The sequence below is a fragment of the Chinchilla lanigera genome, unplaced genomic scaffold (assembly GCF_000276665.1).
Source record: "Chinchilla lanigera isolate Chin_1 unplaced genomic scaffold, ChiLan1.0 scaffold00130, whole genome shotgun sequence".
Taxonomy (NCBI): domain Eukaryota; kingdom Metazoa; phylum Chordata; class Mammalia; order Rodentia; family Chinchillidae; genus Chinchilla; species Chinchilla lanigera.
This window is the reverse complement of record NW_004955531.1, coordinates 174,355-196,411: the sequence shown is the minus strand read 5'-3', so window position 1 is coordinate 196,411 and position 22,057 is coordinate 174,355. Positions and strand designations below refer to the sequence as shown.

Genomic DNA, 22,057 nt, shown 5'->3' with positions numbered 1-22,057 from the left:
CTGGAGAAGTGTAAGATTTTTTTTTTTGTCTTTGTGAGACAGGGTCTCACTATGCCCTTCAGGCTGGCCTTGAGCTCACTCTGCAACCTAGGCTGGTCTTGAAATCACAAAGATTCTCCTGCCTCAGCCTCCCAAGTGGTGGGATATAGGTATGTGCTACCACATCTGGCTTAGAAGTGTAAGATTTTAATTCAGGACTAATGGGTCTAAACTCATGGTCTAAATAATTATACAATATACATTAGTTAGCTATAGTCTTTTCAATCACATTCAAATATATAATCTACTTTTCCTCATTCAGAAATATATGATTACAGTAGAATTAACAGGGAGAAATACCAAGAGAATGAAATTAAAGTTCTTTCTGAATATGATCTACATCACAAGTTATCTTATACTTGATAGGAGAAATGGCTCCCAAAGAACAAACACAATTACAGGAGGAAAAATTATTCTATGCAAAACATTTCAGCCAGGTGTGGTTAGGAAGTTTAAAGGAAAGAAACACTGGGCATAGTGGCACACGCCTGTAATCCCACCACTTGGTATGCTGAAGCAAGAGGACCACCAGGAGTTCAAGGCCAGCCTAGGCTACACAGCAAGATCCTGTCTCAAAAAAAAAAATCACGAAAGAGATACCAGAAAAGACATTCAGCCTTAACTGAAATTGAGATGAGGCTTTTGTTTGTTTGTTTTTTGAACATTAGTGTTAACATCACTAGACATTTATGTTTTTGTTGTTGTTGTTTTTGGTACAGGGACTCGAACTCAGGACCTTGCACTTGCCAGGCAGGCACTCATGCCACTATATCCCCAGCCCTAAAGCCACTTCAGATTTTTTTTTGGTACCAGGAATCAAACTCATGACCTTGGGCTTGCTAGGCAGGCGCTGTGCCACTGAGCTGTATCCCCAGCCCCTTGTTTGCTTTTTGAGACAGGGTTGCCCTGTGTATTCCAGGCTGCACTTGAAGTCACTAAGTAGCCCAGGCAGCCCAGAGTGGCGTTCAGCTTGCAATCCTCCTGCCTCAGCCTCCCAAGTGCTGGGATTACAGGCATATACTACTATGCCCAGTGCTTTTGTCCTTTAAACTTCCTCTCCACATAATGGTGAATCATAACTTAAGTTACCACACTGTTCCCTTTGCTGAACACATATTACAGACTGGGTCCGTATTGGTGCAAGATTGGCAGACTGGCGATTTTCAATGTTTGAAGTAATACTGGCTCTGTTACCTATGGAATATGCAAAGAGTCTACATGTCAGTATTACAACAAAGCAAGTCCTCTTCAATAGGCAAAAATATCAGATTATCCTATCCAGAAGAGGGGGTCAGGAGAGGAAAATCACAAAAACTTTTGGTTTCCATATTGCAGAAATTCTAATTTACGAACAGGAGTTATTTCCCCTTTAACCAGGTTCCTCTTGTTATGTTGCCTAACTTCAAACCAATGATTGTGACATTACCTTCATCTACTGGAAATCAGGCACAAACTACAAAAGAGAGAATTTCTATTAATCAGCATTTATGGGAAGAGACATGAAGGTACATTTGAAAATGTAGCACTCCGGAGGCTGAGACAGGTGGATCTTAGCCTGGACTATACAGTGAGAAACTGTCTCAAAAGAAATGAAAGAGAAAAAGAGAAAAGAAAAGAAGGAAATATAAATAGAAAATGTATTTGAAATTGACCAGAAACACAGGGATTTGGAGGCCAACTGTTTTTCAAAGGTAAACAAAACTAAACTAAACTAAACTAAACTGGGAGTCTGAGGCAGGAGGATTGCAAGTTCGAGCTTAGCCTGGGGCAACAGCAATTTAGAGAGCTCCTGTCTCTAAATAAAAAAGGGCTGAGGCTGGGTGTGGTAGGACATGCCTATAATCTCAAATACTGGGGAGGCTGAGGCAGGAGGATCATTGTGAGTTCAAGACCAGCCTGGGCTACAAAGTGAGCTCAAGGCCAGCCTGAACTGCATAGCCATAGCAGGATCCTGTCTCAAAAAGACCAAAAAAACCCAAAAAAGACAAAAAAAAAAGAAAGGGCTAAGGATGTAGCTCAGTGGGAAGGCCTTGGTTTCAAGTCCCTGTATTGCAACTGGTGGGACAGAAGGAAAGAAGGAGAGAGGGAGGGAGGGAGAGAGAAAATTCTATTCTCCATAAGTCAGTGATTTCATGTCATATTAATAGCTTTCAAAATATTTAAAATAGGCTTAGCTTTTACAAATTATTAAATTAATAAGTTTACTTACATACAACCAAAATTTACTGTAACAAATTTTATTATAATCAAGGAAATATACCAATCCAAGCAAAGTGGCCAACGATAAGGGAGGGTGAGGCTGGGGAGTGGAAGTAGCAACAGGAGGGAAAGTGTGCCCAGCTTTCAACCAAGGTAGTGAATGCCAGAACAAGTAGTCAGAGGAGGAGGATGAATAAGGGACAGAACCATCTAAATATATCAAAACTATCGTTACGGTTTTTAAAATACACTTTATATTTTGGAGGAGTTTAAGGTTCACAGGAAAATTCAGCAGAAATTACTGAGATTTCTCCTGTACCTCCTGCCCCCACACCTTCATCGCCTCCCCCATTACCAACATTCCAGCCCACAGTAATACATTTGTTACAATCAATGAATGTACATGAACACATCATCAGTCAAAGTCCATAGTTTGCTTATTTAGGGTCAGTCTTGGCACGGAACATCGCATAAGTTTGGACAACTATATGACATGTGTCCTCAATGATAGTATCACACAGAGCATTACGGTAACCAATGTTTTTTTTTACTATCTCTATAGTTTTGCATTTTTCCAAAAGACCCATAATTGGAATCATGCAACATTTAGCTTTTCAGATTAGTTTCTTTCACTTAATAATATGCATTTAAGTTTCTTCCCTTATCATTATTTGATAGCTGATTTAATTTTGAACTGATAAAAAAAGATAAAAAAAAAATTTTGAACTTATAATGTTCCATTGTCCGGAAGTACAACTGTTTATTTTGCTATTCACCTACAGAGGGTATCTTTCCTGCTTTGAAATTTTGGAATTACGAATAAAGCTACTATAAACATTGTGCTGGCATTTGTTTGGGCATGTTTTCAACTCATTTAGTTAAATATCAAGGGGTGTTATTACTTAGGTTAGAGTACGTTTAGTTTTGTAAGAAACAACCAAACTGTCTTCCCAAGTGGCAGTTTTATATCCCTGTCAGCAATGAATGAGAGTTCTGTTTTTTTCTGCTTTTTGAGACAGGGTCTCTCTATCTCACTGTGCTTTTCAGGCCGGCCTTGAGCTCATTTTGTAGCCCAGGCTGGCCTCGAATTCACAACGATCCTCCTGCCTCAGCCTCCCGAGTGCTGGGATTACAGGTGTGCACCACCATGCCTGGCTTGAATGAGAGTTCTTATTGCTCTACATCCTTTCTAGCATTTGCTGTTTCTCCATAGTTTTTAACCATTCAGTCTCCAACACTGAGAGACTGGTCACAAGGATGAGGACCTAAGTCTTGTATACAGTAGTGAGGACTGCGGCCCTGAGAGAATGGAGTACAGAAAGTATGATAGAAAAGGTCTCTGAAAAAAGGCCCCAATGTTTTTCTTTTTCTTTTTTTTTTTTTTTGCTTTTTCTCCGGTACCAGGAACCGAACTCACGACCTTGCACTTGCCAGGCAGGCGCTTTTGCCGCTGAGCTAAATCCCCAGCCCCTCCAATGTTTTTCAATGATTGGTCAATTATATATCTTTGGAAAGAGAGTACTACTGACAAATTATAGATTAGTTTAAGATCTGAATTCTTTTGCAGTACAGAAGACATATATGGGGCCGGGGATATAGCTCACTGGCACAGTGCCTGCCTCGCAAGTGTGAGGTTGTGAGTTCGATTCCTGATACCCACCCCCCCCAAAAAGACATATATGTGTATCTCACCACCCAATGACCCAGGCCTTCAGCTGAGTGACCTTTATCAGGTTACCCTGATTCTTGTCTTTATAGTCTTCATTTTAGGTACTGCAGTTGAGCTGCACAATCTGGAGAGCTTTTTCCAGTCCTTGTATTAATAACATTAAACCCATATACTCTTTCACAAAGCAGAAATGTCCCCCAGACAAATGTGACCCTAGTGAAATGTTTGAAAAAGGAACAGTTTCTCATTAAAAAGAAAATAAATGTATTTCAATTTTTTTTTTTTTTTTGTCTTTTTGAGACAGGGTCTCGCTATGCAGTTCAGGCTGGCCTTGAGCTCACTTTGCAGCCCAGGCTTGTCTTGAACTTGCAACCATCCTCCTGTCTCAGCCTCCCAAGTGCTGGGATTACAGGCGTGCACCACCATGCCCGGCCAAATGTTTTAATGTCTCAAAACAGTAAACAAGCCATGTTTAATGACTTTTTGTTACTTTATTCTGTCTCACGTTCTCCCCTGCCCCCCTTACTGGGAATCGAACTCACAGTCTTGCACTTGCCAGGCAGACGCTGTCTTGCTGAGGTAAATCCCCCCCCCCCCCTGCCAAATGTATCTCAATTAAAAACCACTTAGGGCCAGGTGTGGTGGCCCACACCTGTAATCCTAGCACTGGGGAGGCTGAGGCAGGAGGAGCATTGTGGAGTTCCAGACCAGCCTGGGCTACAAAGTGAGCACAAAGTAAGCCTGAACTGCATAGCAAGACCCTGTCTCAAAACAAAAACAAAAAAACCACCATTCTGTTTTCCTTACATGTATGTATGTATGTAGGTAGGTATATAGAATTGAACTCAGGGCCTTGCACATGCTAGGCAAGCACTATACCACTGTTTGAGTTACTTTTTCTCTTTGCTGGGACAAAATACCCAAAGTTAAGGGGGTAAATGTTTCTTTAGCTCACAGTCTGTAGAGATTTCAGTCTATAATCAGTGGGCTCCAAGGCAGGGTGGCACAGCAGATAGGCATTACAGAGGAGAAACAGCTCATGGTGGGCAGAGAGCAGCAAAGCAAGCAAACACAAGCAACAATAGCTGCTTCTTTCTGCCCCCTTTATATTCTATCTAATCTACCCAGTTTAGGACAAGTGCCAAACTAATCAGTGGACTAATTTAGTAATCACACACCCTTAATCTCAGCATCATACAGTTTAGATCCAGTCACCTCAGAAACAGCCCCACCTATGACTGCATGAGACTATGGGGAGACATCTAGATACAAGCCGTAACAAGTACTGATCTACTTCCCAGCCTTTTTTATTTTGTTCTTTTGAGACAGCATCTTGCTAAGTGGCTCAGGCTGACCTCAAACTTGTGATCCTCCTGCCTCAATCTTTGAGTAGCTAGATATACACGTATGTGTGGCACCATGATCAGCTTTCATGCCTTTATTTAGCGATAAATGATATATTTTCCGGGTAATCAAGTTTAAATGTGAAGCCTAAACAAATATACTGTAAAGTTCTTTTTTTTTTTTTTTGGTCTTTTTTGAGACAGGGTCTTGCTATGCAGTTCAGGCTGGCCTTGAGCTCACTTTGTAGACCAGGGTGGCCTCGAACTCACAACGATCCTCCTGCCTCAGCCTCCCGAGTGCTGGGATTACAGGCGTGTGCCACCATGCACAGCTGTAAAGTTCTTTTCAGTAGCACATTTATTTAAAGAGTCAGCAAATTCAGAGCTGGTGATATAGCCCAGTGGTACAGTGCTTGCATAGCATCTTTGAGGCCCTGGGTTCTATACTCAGTACTGCAAAATATTATACACTTGATCTTAGCCAAAAGGCCAAGAAGTGATACAAAATACTGTACATTTTGTACCTACTAGGTACTTTGCACAGCAGGCTGAATATTCTTTCCTTTGTATGATACAGATATATGAGTGGAGCCAGCACTCTGAAGAAGCTAAGGCTGTAGGATCAGAGGTTTTAGCCCAACATGGGCAACTTAGCAACATCCTGTCTCAACTGGGGCCAGGGATATAGCTCAGTGGCACAAGCGCCTGCCAGGCATGCATTAGGTCCTGAGTTCAATTCCCAGAACCAAAAAAAAAAATCAAAGATCCTGTCTCAAAATAAATAATAAAGAAAGGGGATGGAGATGCACTTAAGCATAAAGGCACTGGGTTCAATTCCTAGGACCTCCCCAAAAAATCAGAGCTCTGAGGCCGGGCATGGGGGTGCATGTCAGTAATCCCAGCACTCAGGTTGAGGCAGGAGGATCTTTGTGAGTTTGAGATCAGCATGGGCTACAAAGTGAACTCAAGGCTAGCCTGAAATGTATATCGAGACCCTATCTCAAAAAAAAAAAAAAAATAAATAAAATAAATAAATTTTTAAAAAATCAGAGCTCTGTGATTATAAATGTAATGAAAATGTAATATGTAATCACAATTTTGATTAAATTTTTTTTCAGTATCCATATTCTTTTACTTTGCTATATATATATATACAAAAGGCAGAGAATAAAAAAGTACATATAACACATCTTTGTCTCTGTTCTATTAGCCACCTGAGGCTTGGAGTTAGGGGACAGAAAACAACCATGCACATAAGACAGAAATCATGAGGAAAATGAAAGGCATGTGACACTAGAAAGCCAAAGGGATACTGAAGTAAGGAAATAAAACTCACGGTGATCTCCTGCCTCAGCCTCCAGAGTGCTGGGATTACATAAATGCACCACCATACTCAGCTCCAAGATGTACTAAAAGGCTCACTTCTTCAAGTACTTTTCAAGTCTCTGCTCCTGTCAAGTTTGCTAACATCCCATTGTTAATGCAAGTTACACAGTCCAAGTCCAAGATCAACATGGAAGGGCCCAACAAAAGGGCATTATTACTAGAAGTCATGAGTCGGGAGTCACCTATCTAGCAGTCTACCATATTCATTCATTCATTCCTTCCTTCTTCAACACTCAGGCTTCACAGAGATAAAAATGATCAGGATGAACTTAGAATGAAGGAGACTACCTTGTTGCATGTAGATGAGGTGGGGTAAAAAAGGGTAAAAGGGGTAATAGATCTGTACCTTAAAAAATAACTTACCCTAAAACTTTATCTACCAATATCTTAAGTGAAAGACTAGGCTCCTAGACGAGATCTAATACTGGAGAGAAAATCGCACTAACAACTCACAAGACAGGCTTCTTTTACCTTGTTGTTTCACCATAGTTTCCGCAAACTTGCCCACAGCCCAGTGGTTCAAAAGAATGGTCCCTGTATCAGCACCACCTGGGAACTCATTAGCGATGCAAATCCTCAAGCCTCAGCCAGGAAACAAGAAATTGTGGAGTTGCACCCCAGCAACCTGGGATTTTTTCTATTTTTATTTTTTTACTTTAAAGAGTAAAAGGAGGATAAGATAGTAATGGGGGGGGTGTAGTGGTTGATACATTGTGTCAACTTGGGGAGTCTAGAGGTTTGGCTAAGTGACTCAGCAGGAAGCCAGGGTGCTTACTTTATATACATCCTGAGCCTGTGGAAGAGGAGGGCGTGGATATTATGTGGGAGCTACAAGCCCCTTAGTGGGGGTAGCCTGTTTACAAAGTAAGGGAGGGAAAGAGGCTGCTTGCCGCCATTCCTCCAGTTTGCTCTGGCTGTTTGCTGTTCGTCTGCCATTCCCCGCTTTGCTCTTGTTGTTTTGTTATCTTCTGCCTCAGAGCCAGCCAAGTATGGACTGAAACCTCCACAAACTGTAAGCTAAACAAACCTTTCCTTCCTTAATTTTGAGCATTGGGTATTTTGTCTCAGCAAGAAGAGAAAAGTAACCAAGACAGGGGGGCTTACTGAATTACAGACAAAGTGGTAGGAAATTATCAATGGTGTTGTTTTACATACTGTTATCTATAAAATAGTTTCTCAGGAACACCAATAGACAAATAATAGTGAGTTACAGACAAAAGTGGTAGGTTATTACCAATGGTTGTTGCACTATGCTTTTGTATCTTCCAAGTGGTTTCTAAAGTAAATAAATAGAGCTATACATGAGTGATCCATTGAATATTCATTGACTATTCTCAATGGTTGTTGTACGAAACACATAGTAATAAACATACATCCATTTACGAAATAGCGTAGTAACAATACAAACATTACAGAGTTATGGACAGATCAGTAGGAAAATATCAATGGCTGCTGTAATACATGCTGGTATCTTCAAAGTGGTTTCTCAGGAAGACAGAGATACGCAAGAAAGATCTAACAAGTAGTTATAGCCTAAGGGTTGTGAAAAACAGCATATTACCTCCTCTCCAGTGACTCCTGTCACTGAGGTGTGACGGCTGGAAGGAAGGCCAGGACTGAAAAGAAGGACTAAGAGACTTGCATCTGTGTCTAGCAACAGGCTGTTTTCTTGTTCCTCCATAGTCATGATTACCCAGGGCTCCTCCATGGAGATGACAGTCTGGCCAGAGGGAGAAGGCAGAGTACGCCGCCGGCCTCCTCATTCCTGTTAGACTAACTGGTAAGATGGGTGTGAGCTCTGGGGCCTCTGCTTCAGGGGGCAGACCGATCTCCAGTGGTCATCTTTGCATTCAGGGCATGGCCCACAACCTAGGTTTTAAAAAATCCTCTAACTGGTTCTGATATGAGGAAGTCTTAGAATCACTGTAATACCCTCACCCTGTTCTCACTGCAGCACTGTGTAAAGTGACACACAATTTTAAGTAGTCATATTTAAATTATTAACATGCCTGTGAGTGGATTCTCCAACTTGCAAGAGGAAGGGAGTGGCTCCCAATTTGGCCATTTTAACCAAGTAAATTTTAATTTCTAATCTGTCATTAATTCTTTTATATTAGCAGAAGCAAATAACTTCATGTACCTGTTTAACTCATCCATGAAATAACAAAGTACCTCTGCACTTTATTGTAAACCTCTTCAGCACTTTCTGCGCTATGCTTTCCATACTCACATCAGTTTATATCCAAGGCATCATTAGCATAGCAAGGAGGGAGTAAGGAAAGGCTACTTCTCCAAATAAACTAGACTGGAAAAAAAGGTGCTACCAATCAGGCAAACATAAGAAGAGCAAGCCATGGATATAGCTTAGTGGCACAAGCGCCTGCCTGGCAAGTACAAGGTCCTGAGTTTCATTCCCAGAAGAAAAAATAAATAAATAAATAAAAAAAGAAGATCAAGAAGTGTTGTCTAGCTGGGCATGGTGGCGCACGCCTGTAATCCCAGCACTCGGGAAGCTGAGGCAGGAGGATGGTTGCGAGTTCGAGGCCAGCCTGGGCTACAAAGTGAGCTCAAGGGCAGCCTGAACTGCATAGCAAGCCCGTCTCAAAAAAACCTATAAAATAAAATAAAAAAAGAATATCAATCACCGCTATTCATGCCCAGGGGAAGTATATGGCTGAGTAGTTCTTTTTCCTGAAGCCTGGCCTTCAGTGAATACTCCTCTAGCCACAGATGTCTTCTCCACTGACCTCTGGAGAACCCAGCCCTATCTGACTGCCTATAATATGTCCACCTAACTTAGCTATCTATAATACCACCAGCAAAAGCTTCTCTAGGGAAATGTAGGATTTCTGCTCCTATAAATTCTGTGTATGTTAATAAAGAACAGGTAAAACAGGAGAAAGAAGTGAAACACCTAGAGATTGTACAAGGGGGATTAACTCAGATTTCCTGCTCTACCAGTTAGAAATCATCACAGGCAGCTTTAGATGACTCAAATTACTTCAATTATTTACAGGAAGGACTTTGGTCCTCATTTTCACCTCTGGGTTTCTTTGGCAGAAACAGACATGACAGTCAAACTGCATCTGGCCTTTTCTTTCTTTTTTTTTTGAGATAGGTCTTGGTAAATTTCAAAATTCCCTAGGGGGGGCTTTAATTTGCAATCCTCCTGCCCCAGCCTCCTAGACTACTAGGATTACTGGCATGTGCCCCGATACTTGGCTAGAATCATGCCTCTTGTACAGTGCTCTCACAGGCATTACATCAGTTAAGTGTCCCATTAGCCCTTCCACGTCAGTGACAGTGACATTTCCCCTATTTTACAAAGGAGCAAAATGAGTTACTCAAGGTAATGAAGATTAAGGGCTGAACGGCAGGCAGGGTCAAAATCAGAGCAAGGTCCTTATGTGTCCAGTGCAGTGTTTCTCGTATGCTTGTTCTGGCATTAGATCTTAGGCGGGTGGTCCAGCATCCCATCTTCTTCCTCTTTTCATCCATCGTCCTGATTTCCTTGCACTTTCATCCCCTCAGCCTGCTGTGAAAGGGCACTAGGTTTGATGTAAGGAAACTGACATTCTAGTATCTCCCATGCTTTCTGGGCTCCAGCTGCTCCATTATTAATTCCAGCTCTCTCACCGGTAGTCCAAAAAGTTGAACCAGAGTACCTATTGGTTGATCTTTACATTTATAGAGAATTTTCAGACTACAGCTGCAGCTTAAAAGATGTGAGAAAGAGTGAGCAAATGGGAGTAATTTCAAAAGGTTATAGCTGCCTGAGAGTTTAAATATATAGGGTGTGAGCCAGGCGTGGTGGTGCAGGCCTGTAATCCCAGCACCCGGGAGGCTGAGGCAGGAGGATCATTCTGAGTTCCAGACTAGCCTGGGCTACAAAGTGAGCTCAAGGTCAGCCTGAACTACATAGCCAGACCCTGTCTCAAAAAGACAAAAAAAAAAAATTATCAGCAGCACAAGCGCCTGCCTAGCAAGTGCAAGGTCATGAGTTTGATTCCCAGTACCAAAAAAAAAAAAAAAAAAAAGTCACTAAATATTTAGGGTGTGGAGCTAAGATGGTTGAAGCTAGACTTCCATTTAGGACCCGTCCCCTTCCCCGTTTCTGGTCTCTTAGAGGGGATTTAGGTGTATGTGATTCCTGAAAATTCAAGTAATATTTTGGCATTTCAGTTTTGTTTTGGTGAAAGGAATGAATGTGGGGTATAAAACTGTTGTAGGAAAAATAAGATGAATACATTTAATTATCTCTCCTCTACATCTAGCCCTATTTATTCTGAAATGACAACTATAATCCCTAGTATGCTGGTAAAGAAACAATTTGCTGTCCTGTTAGAATCTGAGCCAAATGCATGTGAAAGTTCAAACATGCTCAGGGATTTTCTTTCTTTTTTAATGGACCTCGTTTTTTTACTAACTTCTGGAATCAAGAAAATTCCTACTCAGGTCATTTATTCAATTAATGCCTTTCACAGTTTTTAGAGGCAGGACAGCCTAGTTCATTCCTTAATGTTTGCCTATATCTGTTGTTTTTTTTTTTTTTTTTTTTTTTGTCTTTTTGAGACAGGGTCTTACAGGGGCAGGAGGGGAAAATAGAAATTACGTTCCAAAACACTGAGAGATTTGGGAAAGGGGTGGAAAGAAATGAAAATGGGAATACTAAAATGCTGCACGCATGCGTGCGTGCATGGTACTAGGGATTAAACCCAGGACCTTCGCACTACACACTACATCCCCAGCCCGCCCTCTCTCTCTCTCTCTCTCTCTCTCTCTCTCTTTCTTTCTTTCTTTCTTGTCTATTTGAGACAGGGTCTCACTATGCAGTTCAGGCTGCCCTTGAGCTCACTTTGTTTCTTTTCTTTTTTTTTTTTTTCCTTTTCGTCTTTTTGAGCCAGGGTCTTGCTATGCAGTTCAGGCTAGGCTTGAGCTCACTTTGTAGCCCAGGCTGGTCTCGAACTCACAGTGATCCTCCTGCCTCAGCCTCCTGAGTGCTGGGATTACAGCTGTGTGCCACAGCTCTTGGCCCTCCAGCCTTTAAAAGAATGTTTTTTAAAAAAATTTGAGTGAGGGTCTAAGCAGCTAAAGTGACCAGGCCGGACATGCAATTTCTATCCTCCTGCCTCAGCCTTTCAGAGTGCAGGGATTACATACAGGTATGTACCACTCTTGCCAGTTGAACGTTTTTAAAATCGATGAGTGTATGCTGACTTAAAACATTAACTTAGGTTTTCAATCAGTATTTTTAAAAAATGATACAGAATATAAAAATACACAACACATAATGTGTAAGACACTGTTTAGGAAACTTGTTTTTTCAAGACAGGGTCTTGCTACGTAGTTCAGGCTGGCCTTCAACTCGGGCAATCCTCCTACCTCACCTTCCCAGCGCTGGGATTATAATGACGCTCTAGCTATGAAATATTTTTAATATATACGAGTATATATCAAACGTACTTATATAAGTAAATAAAATGCATGCACACGCATAAACACAAGTCCTAGGTAGTTATGTAAAATATTTGTCACTGTAAATCTTGATTCAAAGTTTGAAAGCTCCTAGAACACAGGACTCAAAAAACGGTCCTGGCAAAAGAAACTCAAGGTCAAGGACAACCCTTCCCTGGCTACCATGCTCCCCTCCAGAGCAGTTAGTGAATGCGGGGAGCGGAAGTGGCCTGTGGAGGAGGGGAGGGCAGCGTGCAGCCGGGCGAGGAGCAGGGGCGCGTCAGGACAGGGAGGTGCCCTGAGCTTTCCGCCCCCTTGGCCAGTGGAGAGACTGATTTTAAATGTTTTGCTCAAATGCTAAACCGAAAAACTCCCGCGACCCTTGTCCCCGAAACGCTCACAAAGGCGAGGGGTCACGCTGCTCCCCGCGGTGGTCCCACTGGGCTCAGCCCCCGCGCACGAGGTTAGTAGCGTTACCCATGGGGGCCGGGCGGGGAGGTGGGCGGGGCGTGGGAAGCGCGGGAAGGCCGGGCCGGCCCGCACAGCGACTCACGTCCTGCTCTGCACAGCCCCGCGGAGGGAACAGGCAGTTCTGCAATTCGGGATTTTTCTGCGGGCGCGGGTGGAGGTGTATTCTTTTGCGGGCCGGGCGGCGTTCACTGCCACGGGGCCCCGCCGCGTCCGCTCCCAGCACCGCTGCGGGCTGGCTAGGAAGTCGCCCCCGGGCCTCCCACGTGACCTGCTGCGCGGGCCACCGCCTCCATCGCGCCCGGGCCCCGCCCCCGTGACGTCCCACCGCCCTCAGACTGGCGCAGCGGTCAGCCTCTTTCCATGTTTGCTAATTGGCCAGCCCGGCAGACAGCGCCCCCCCCGCCACCCGCCACGCCCCGGAGCCATAGAGAACGCGGTGGGGGCGGGGCCTGAGCCCGAGGGGCGGGGTGAGCAGGCTCGGCGTGGGTAAAGGGGCTGCCCGGAGCGCGGTCCGAGCGTTCCACAGCCGCGCGCCGTCTCGCTCTTTGCTCCAGCCGCCCTCCCCTCCCCCGCCCGGCGCGGTCACCCGGGAAACCGGCCGCGAGAGCCCGAAGACCTGCAGCTGATTTCATGGCATCCACGAAGAAAGCAGTTTTGGGGCCGTTGGTGGGGGCAGTGGACCAGGGTACCAGCTCGACACGCTTTTTGGTGAGCTCGGGTGACGTCTGAGGAGGCGCTGAGCCGGGGCGGGAGCTCCGGGCGGAGAGGCTGTTGCGTCCCCATCGCGCGCCTCTGCTGGCCCTGGGCGCTGGGTGCTGGGCAAACGGGGCACGCCGAAGAGAGACCCGGCACGCCGGGGCTGCCCCGCCTGGGCCTGGGGACCTCGGCCTCCCAGGACCCTCGCGGCGGAGCCGAGCGGTCTCAGTTTCGGTGATGGAGCCGGCTCACGTACTGTCACGGGGACTCCTCGCCTCGGAGATCCCTGACTCTCCGAGCATCCGCGCACAGCCGTCCGCGGGCAGCAGGGGACAGGTGGTCACATTGACCGCTGCAGCTATCTTCCCCAGGAGCATTTGGCCTGCGAGCCGCAGGACGACCTTGGATGGAGGGAAAGCTGTGTCATGGCTGTGGTGGCTCAACACGGCGTCCTTTTGAGCGTTAGAACGATTAAGTGTGAGCATGATGGTGCGTTGTCATCCTCTCCCACAGAAATTGCAGAAGGTAGAACACCGAGGGGGTGGCAGAGCAAATTAGGAAACAGCTACAGTACACTGCTTTTGCCAGAATATTTCGAAGACTCCAAAATTTTAGTTCTGATACTATGCGCATGACAAATAGTGTCCTTTCTGTGTTTCACAGCAAAATATAACTGGAAATCCTGTTTTCTTTTTATTTACCGTGCATGACAGAGTTTTACCATAAAGGAGTGCTAGTTAAGTAAGTAACTGCTAAGTTTTGTGCATTTAGCTTTGCTCTTAGAGTGATCGAGCATTGAATTAAGGGAGATAATTTTTTTGTTTTATTTTTCACTTCAGTTAGATTTTATTAATACATTTCAGATATAAATAACGAGCACATTTATCAGAAAAGAATTTGTACCTGTACCTGATAACAACTTTTCCCCCATTCCTCTACCCTCCCTTCAGTGCTCCCTCCCCTCCCCATTTACAAAGCTTAATTACCATGTTTTCCTTCTTTTCTCTTTTTTTTACTTTTCTAAGGGAGATAATTTAAATATAATTTAAATGAATATTTCCTGGTGAAAGCTCATGCTTTCTTTCAGTGGGCATTTCACTAACCTGTCAAGTTAATGTAAATAGTTAAGTGATTTGTTTTTTTATGGTATTAAGAGAGAGAACCGAGCCTTGCACTGGCTAGGCAAGCCTTTACTACTGAGCTGTGTCCCCAACTGTTTGTTACAGAGTCTTACTGAATTGCCCAGACTGGCCTGGGCCTTGCAGTCCTCCTACCTCAGCCTCCCCAATAACTGGGATTACAGGCATGTGCCACCATGCCTGGCCTAGTTAGTGACTATTTAGATCCCACTTGACTTGCTTACCTCAAATTATTTTACCTGTATTAATTTTTTTATTTTTTTTAATTTTACCTGTATTACGTGATTTAAATATTTTGGTACTTTGGATTGAACCCAGGAGCTTCCAACTGAGCTACATTTCCAGCCCCTTTTTAATTTTTATTCTGAGACAGGGTCTCACTAAGTCACCCAATCTGGGCTCAAATTTGCAATTTTCTTACCTCAAACTTCCAGAGTGCTAGGATGACAGGGGTCCACCCAGACGCCTGGTTTGCATTGCTTATCTTTTGATCACCAAGGACAGGTTTTTTTTTTTTTTTTTTCTTTTTGAGACAGGGTCTCCCTATGCAGTTCAGGCTGGCCTGGAGCTCACTTTGTAGCCCAGGCTGGTCTCGAACTCACAACGATCCTCCTCAGCCTCCCGAGTGCTGGGATTACAGGCATGTGCCACCACACCCAGCCAGCATTTGTGTGTTTTTTTTTCTTTTTGTTTTATAGTCATATAAATGTTTATAAAGTAATCCTGAATCATAAATATGACAGTCTGCTTAATTGGAATTGACTAATAAATAAATTGTGCAATCATTAATACCATGTTCCCAATTTAAGAAAGAACATTAAAACTGGTGACAACTAAATGTAGGTGGATCTTTAAAGCATAGTCAAGAATTGCCCACACAAATTCCTGCAGGGACCAGGCAGGTAGCAGGGGGTGAGCACACTGGGAAGCATTTCTTGCCAAGGGGACAGCCAGTAGCTACTAAGAGGAATGTAAGCCCAAGGCTGCCAGACCGTCACATTCTTTAAGAAAAGTTGATAGTCCATAGAGTTTTCAGTGACATCTTCTAATATTTAAGTGATAACAGATTAGTTTATAAATCGTTGTAGAGGCCAAACCAAGCATGGCAATTCGTGTCAAGTTTGTATAGCCTTTGGCTTCCTTGAAAATGGATAAAATCTTCAGGTTTTTTTTTTTTTTTTTTTTTTTTTTTTTGGTCTTTTTGAGACAGGATGTCTCTGTGCAGTTCAGGCTGGCCTTGAGCTCACTTTGTAGCCTGGGCTGGTCTCAAACTCACAATGATCCTCCTGCCTCAGCCTCCTGAGTGCAGGAATTACAGGAGTGCGCCACCATGCCTGGCTAAAATCTTTAATAACTTTTGTAGGCTTCCTTTTTTGTTGTTGTTGTTACGGGGAATTGAACTCCATACCTTGCACTTGCCAGAGAGGCGTGGAGCTTTATTCCTGCCCCTGTAGGCTCCTTTTTAGTAACCAACCTGAACATGCTCTTCTCTTTGACTTCATTATTGCCGTACATGTAGCCCAGCAACCTTCTTTGTCAATTGCACGTTGTTTCCAATTCCTCAGGTTCTGTTGTCTGAAAGACATCTGTCTACATTGATGGAGAAGGAACGATCAACTTCATAATGCCACAATCATTTGTTCAGTGTGAAATACGAGCAAAATATACCTTCAAAAATTGAGTTCCGTTTACTTGGCTGTATAGGGCGTGATCTCAGTGAGGGAGCTAAAGTACAAATTCAGAGAAAATTCTCATCCTGCTTAGAGAATGATGTATAAAAGTTGATAAATAAAATCTACTTCTGAAAAAGTTAGCTTCAGAGACAGATACAAGACGTAGAGATCCTGTGTGAGGTAGAGAAAAACTTGGGAAAAGTTTTAAGCAAGGTAGTTTTTCCTCTGTTTATAAGGAAAGAGGTTGTGAAACCACTCCCAGTGAAATGTAGATAGTAGATTTGCTGAATAAGTACTTCAATCACAAGGAGATATCTAGGAATTATTCCAGCAATGTTGTTCCACACTGTAATTATGACTCAAAAATAATTGCTTACCTTCTCAGGAAAAATACAGTAAAGAACCAAAAATACAGTAAAGAACCGTAATAAGGAAAAGGTTTTTAACTCCTTGACCATTAGTCATTTAATTTCCAAATTTAACTTTCACAAGGCCAATAACTTCCAAGCATTTTTCTCTGTCTCTGTTAGCAATATTAGCTTCCTGACATAAAAAGGCTGTATTTGTGCTCTTTCATCTGGGGGAAATGTCGCTGACCCTGTCCCCCCATATCTGCTTCTTGAAATTCTGTTCTACCTCTCAGGGCTCAAATGCCCGCTGAGTAGTTTTTCTCAAACCCTTAGTCAGAACTTTTCCCCCTTCCTATAGCACTTTTTAAAAAATAATTTTTTTCCCAATACTGCGGTTTGAACCCAGGGCCTTCACAGCAAGCTACATCTCCAGCCCCTTTCTATTTTTTAAAATTTTTTTATTCTTTTTATTTATTTATTTTTTGTCTTTTTGAGACAGGGTCTCGCTATGCAGTTCAAGCTGGCCTTGAGCTCATTTTGTAGCCCAGGCTGGTCTCGAACTTGCCACGATCCTCCTGCCTCAGCCTCCTGAGTGCTGGGATTACGGGTGTGCACCACCACGCCTGGCTATTTCTTTTATTTTTTATTTTTTTTATTTTTTTATTTTACCATCTTGCTAAGTCTCTAACTTGCCCAGGCTAAGCTCAAATTTACAAACCTTCTACCTCAGCTTCCCAATTTGCAATCCTTCCTGCTGGGATTATAGGTATGTACCACCATGCCTGGCAATTTCTTTTATTTTAGTGGTAAGTCTGCAATTTTAGTCTTTTTGAGACAGGGTCCCACAGTGCAGTTCAGATTGGCCTTAAGCTCACTTTGTAGCCCAGGCTGGTCTTGAACTCACAAGGATCCTCCTGCCTCAGCCTCCCGAGTGCTGGGATTACAGGTATGTGCCACCACACCCGGCTTAATCTGCAATTTTAGAGCATGTTTATTTCTTCATCAAGCTGTGAAAGAATAAATCTTGGGACCCTGCGCATATCTTCTATACTAGAGGAAAATTTCCAACTTCTCTGATATGAAAGTGAACTTGAGCTGCGCGTGGTGTGCACGTCTGCAATCCCAGCACTCGGGAGGCTGAGGCAGGAGGATCGTTGCAAGTTCGAGACCAGCCTGGGCTACAAAGTGAGCTCAAGGCCAGCCTGAACTGCATAGTGAGACCCTGTCTCAAAAAGAAAAAAAAAAAAAAAAAAACTTGAATTGGCACGTGGTTACTCAGATTTCAGAGTAGGAACTTCTTGGAAAGAGAATTAGTGCAACAGGTTTTAAGGAGGGGCTATTTATGAGACGAAAGTTTCAGCTGAAGCATTCAACTTCCTCCTTTAACTTGGTAACTTTTTTTTCCCTTCAGGTCGAAAGTTTACAGAAAGGCTTGGAATATGTTGTAACTTGAAATGTGTCAGGTACTGTATAGAGGGCTTTTCCAGCATTAAGTCATTGAATGTGATGCAGACACTATTAGGAAGCTCCTGCACACAGAGGATGGTGGCTGAGGACTGTACCTTAGGTCACCAAAGAACTGGTAGAACTAGGATTCAAGCCCAGGGCTTTAACACTGTGAATCCAGTCCTCCTGAGTACTGCCTCAAGCTCCCTTCTGCCTGGAGGACTATGAATAGGAGATAAGAGAATGGGGCAGGCTAGCTCCCTATCTGTCAATCAAGTGTCAGTTCTCATCATGGGATTATGGTCACAAGTGAATGACTCTTGACCAAGAAAAACATACTTGCAAATTGCTTTCACAAGATATATAAAAATGTTGCTTTGAAGAAATACTATAGGTTATGATCATCTTGTGACTCAGATTTAGTGGGTCCTGGGCAGGGCTCAGGTGTGTCGCCGTGGATAATGATTGCATAACCGTTTGTTCCAACAGTTAGTGTATATGAAGAATGACTAGAATTGTAGTTCTGTGCTTGTTTTGGCAGGAGGTATTGCCTTGGCCCCAGTTGTCTCATCATACTTAGAGATCTCATAAGGCTTATGGCTAGATTTCCTCTTCCTTCCTTCTTTACTTTCATTTATTTATTTGACACATATATACAGTATTAAGTACCCATTATGGGCCAGGGACTAAGGTATAGTAGATTTGGTAAAACTGATTTGACTCATAGCTGGAATGAGGCCATTGTTGTGATAACTGAAGTAGTGAGTCTTTGCTTATTTTTTCCCTACTGCATTCACTTGTTGCATTCACGGTTACATTACCAAAATGGCATGAACACAGTCTCATCAGAGGGCTTCCACTTGTTTTCCTCTTATCCTTCACAGCTCTCAATTATTTTTTTTGGTCTTTTTGAAGACAGGGTCTCATTGTGCAGTTCAGGCTGCCCTTGAACTCACTTATGTAGCCCAGGCTTGCCTTGAACTCACAAGGATCCTCCTGCCTCAGCCTCCCAAGTCCTAGGATTACAGGCTTGCGCCACCACGCCTGGTGCACAGCTTTCAATTTTGAAGTCTTTGAAGGGCAAAACAGTGCCTTGTCTCTTCCCCAAAGGCGTGTAACAGTTGCTTGTCACATGAATAGACTTCAGCAGAAAGTGGTGTGTAGGGCTCAGATGTGTTGATTAGAATCCCAGGATTATAAGAGTAGGACAATAAAAGTTGGAGGGTCTTGGAAAATGTCAGTTTTACTAACGGTAGCTGTAGCTGTGTCAGATGTATGCATATGCTCTTTAATACAATTTCATTTTTAAGAAAAATGTGAAGTCATTTGCTATGTTTTTGTTATGTCTGTGGCTTGTTGGAAGATGCCATTAGACCTTTTCTGGTCAAATTTCAATGTAGGATCAGAGATACAGCTCAGTGGTAGAGCACTTGCGTAGGATATGCAAAGCCCTGGGTTCTCTCCCCAGTACTGCCAAAAGAAATTGCAGTGTAATATATTTGTAGCTAGTATTTTTACTGTTGGTCATTCAAATTTGTGTAATATTGTGTTGTTCTTTGGGGGTTCACTTTTCCTGAGAAATGTCTTATCACTGTAAAGTTTAGTGTAGCATAAAAGAGTATGTTAGTGGGGATATCACACAGGGAGGGAAATGAATGTGCATCTTCAGCTGAATGAGTCATAGGATGGGCAAGGCAAACCTACAGGACACTTAGTAAGGAGAGCTTTGCATCTCTCCTTGGTGTTCTTTATGAGACAGGAAATGAACGCACTATTTCAACAGGTTATTTTAAAACATTTTTTTACAAAAACATTTTTCCTTTTTTAAGTTTTTCAAGTCAAGAATTGAGGCATGGAGGGGAAAACAGCTGGTGACTTCTAATTCTACTCCTTAATAGGTAACAGTAGTGGAGGTGGCAGTGATGTAGTAGTAGCAGCCACAGCAGTGGTAAAATCTCTTGAGCATATACTATATGCCAAGCCTATGCAAAATTCTTTTGTATTAATTAAATTTATTGGTACATTTTAGGTATACGTAATGGTCACATTCATCATAGGGAATTTCTACCTTCAGCCTATCTCCCCCTTACTTTTTTTTTTTTTTTTTTTTTTTTTTTTTTTTTTTTGTTTTTTTTTTTTTTTTTTTTTTTTTTTTTTTGTCTTGTAACGGTCTTGCTCTGCAGTTCAGGCTGGCCTTGAGCTCACTTTGTAGCCCAAGCTTGTCTCAAACTCTGCAACCATCCTTCTGCCTCAGCCTCCCAAGTGCTGGGATTACAGGTATGTGCCACCACGCCCATGTGATGCTGGGAATTAAACCCAGGGTCTTATACATATTATGCAAACACTTTACCACTGATCTACATCCTCAGCCCTTTAAAGGCAGTCTTGTCTTGTGCTGGTGTGCTTTTAAGTTTGGTAAATTTCAATCTCAAAGTAGATGAGAAGATCTATAATTCTGTGGTATTTGGCCCTTGGCATAAGTTTTATTTATTTATTTTTGGAATGATACTGAAACTAGGGCCGTTAGCACTAAACTGACAACTTCAGCCCTTTGTAAATTTTTTTTTTTGAGACAGGGTCTCGCTAAGTTGTCCAGGTTGGACTCAAATTTGCAACTTTTCTGCCTACACCAGGTTTGGCAAATGAGTTTTTAAGTGAATGCCCACACTAGACATTCTATAAAGTAGGTTAGCCAGCCACTGCCGTCTTTATTTATTTATTTTTGTTTCTGAGACAGGGTCTCGCTATGCAGTTCAGCTCACTTTGTAGACCGGGCTGGTCTCAAACTCGCAATGATCCTCCTCCCTCAGCCTCTCTGGTGCTGGGATCACAGGTGTGCGCCACCATTTATGCTAGACTGTATTTTTTTTTTAGCTCTTCACCAAATATTTATTTGTTTGTTTATTTTTTTCCCTTTTTTGAGACAGGGTCTCACTATGCAGTTCAGGCTGACCTTGAGCTCATTTTGTAGCCCAGGCTGGTCTCAAATTCAGAATAATCCTCCTGCCTCAGCCTCCCGAGTGCTGGCGTTACAAGCGTGCACCACCACGCCCAGCCCAAATATTTATTGAGCATCACATATCCTAGAGATATTTCAGTGAATAAAAGAAGACAGATGTAGCTGACACCCTAGACCCTTAACTGTAATGCTAAGTTGTAAATCACAAGGATATTGTGAGGCATTCTGCCATGTGCCTTTGAATTGTGATGTGTTGAGTTAACCTTTGACTTGTAAGATATTTTATCTCTTTGACTAACTGAAAAATTTGCCCTCTTGCTTTCATCGTATTTAGTGGTTTCTCTAGAAAAGGAGATGTGTATGACAGGGAGGAAGGGAGACGACGTATCACAGCTTGTTTTGTCTTTTCTTAGTCAATGTTGAACAGATAGTTTTCCCCCACAGGAAACCCAGGCATGGAAACACTTTCTTAACTAATTGGAAGTGACTTTATTGCTCCTATTACAATGACTCAGAAAGTTAATTTAATTTATTTATTTAGTTTTTTGGTACCAGGAATCGAACTCAGAACTTCATGCTTGCCAGGAAGGTGCTGTGCAGCTGAGCTATATGCCTGGCTCTCAGGGAGTTAAATTTAATTAAAATGCACATTCTTGGTCCAAAAGAGAATACTTTGATACTCAAATATAGACACCACTGGGTGGGAAACAATATATGTGGAAAAATGTTGCAAAGTTTTTTAAAGTATTGTTTTAATAACATGAAAATTGTGGAAGATTATGTAACACTCTTAGTTAGCTTTCATCCCTTGATTTTCATGTGTTATATCAAGGGTCAGCAAGTTGTGACAGTGATGTCACAGAGTGCTGGCGGGATGGGGTCAGGATACCCTTGTGTCCCTTGACAGGGCTCTGTTGCTCTCTCAGGAATTCACAATATGCATTCCTGCCTGAGCATCGTATGACTCTTTCTGCACATCCAGAATGAATGAGGAGTGGATAACTATGTCATCACTCTTAGCATTATATTAGTTCACTTTTATTTTATTTTATTTTTTTAATTTTAAAGAATAAAAGAAGGATAACATAATAATAGGGGGGACTTAGCAAATTACAGACAAAATGGTAGGAAATTATCAATGGTTACCATTTTACATATTATTGTCTACAAAATAGTTTCTCAGGAAAACAAATAGACAATAGTGAGTTACAGACAAAAGAGGTAGGAGATTAT

The 22,057-nt window shown here is 42.6% G+C and overlaps 1 protein-coding gene across 5 annotated transcripts in view; it reads left to right on the top strand.

Moving 5' to 3' along the window:
- Positions 1 to 13,064: 13,064 nt before the first annotated feature.
- The window catches only part of Gk (glycerol kinase), a 76,587-nt gene continuing 67,594 nt past the window's right edge, over positions 13,065 to 22,057 (top strand). For 2 of the 5 annotated variants that reach the window (XM_013507562.1, XM_013507563.1), the window contains exon 1: positions 13,066 to 13,269. In XM_013507562.1, coding sequence (XP_013363016.1) covers positions 13,192 to 13,269 — 78 coding nt within the window. In that variant the 5' untranslated portion in view covers positions 13,066 to 13,191. Of the gene's footprint in view, positions 13,270 to 22,057 lie in introns of all 5 variants that reach the window. The other 3 variants (XM_005410126.2, XM_005410125.2, XM_013507561.1) reach the window with 2 other exon arrangements.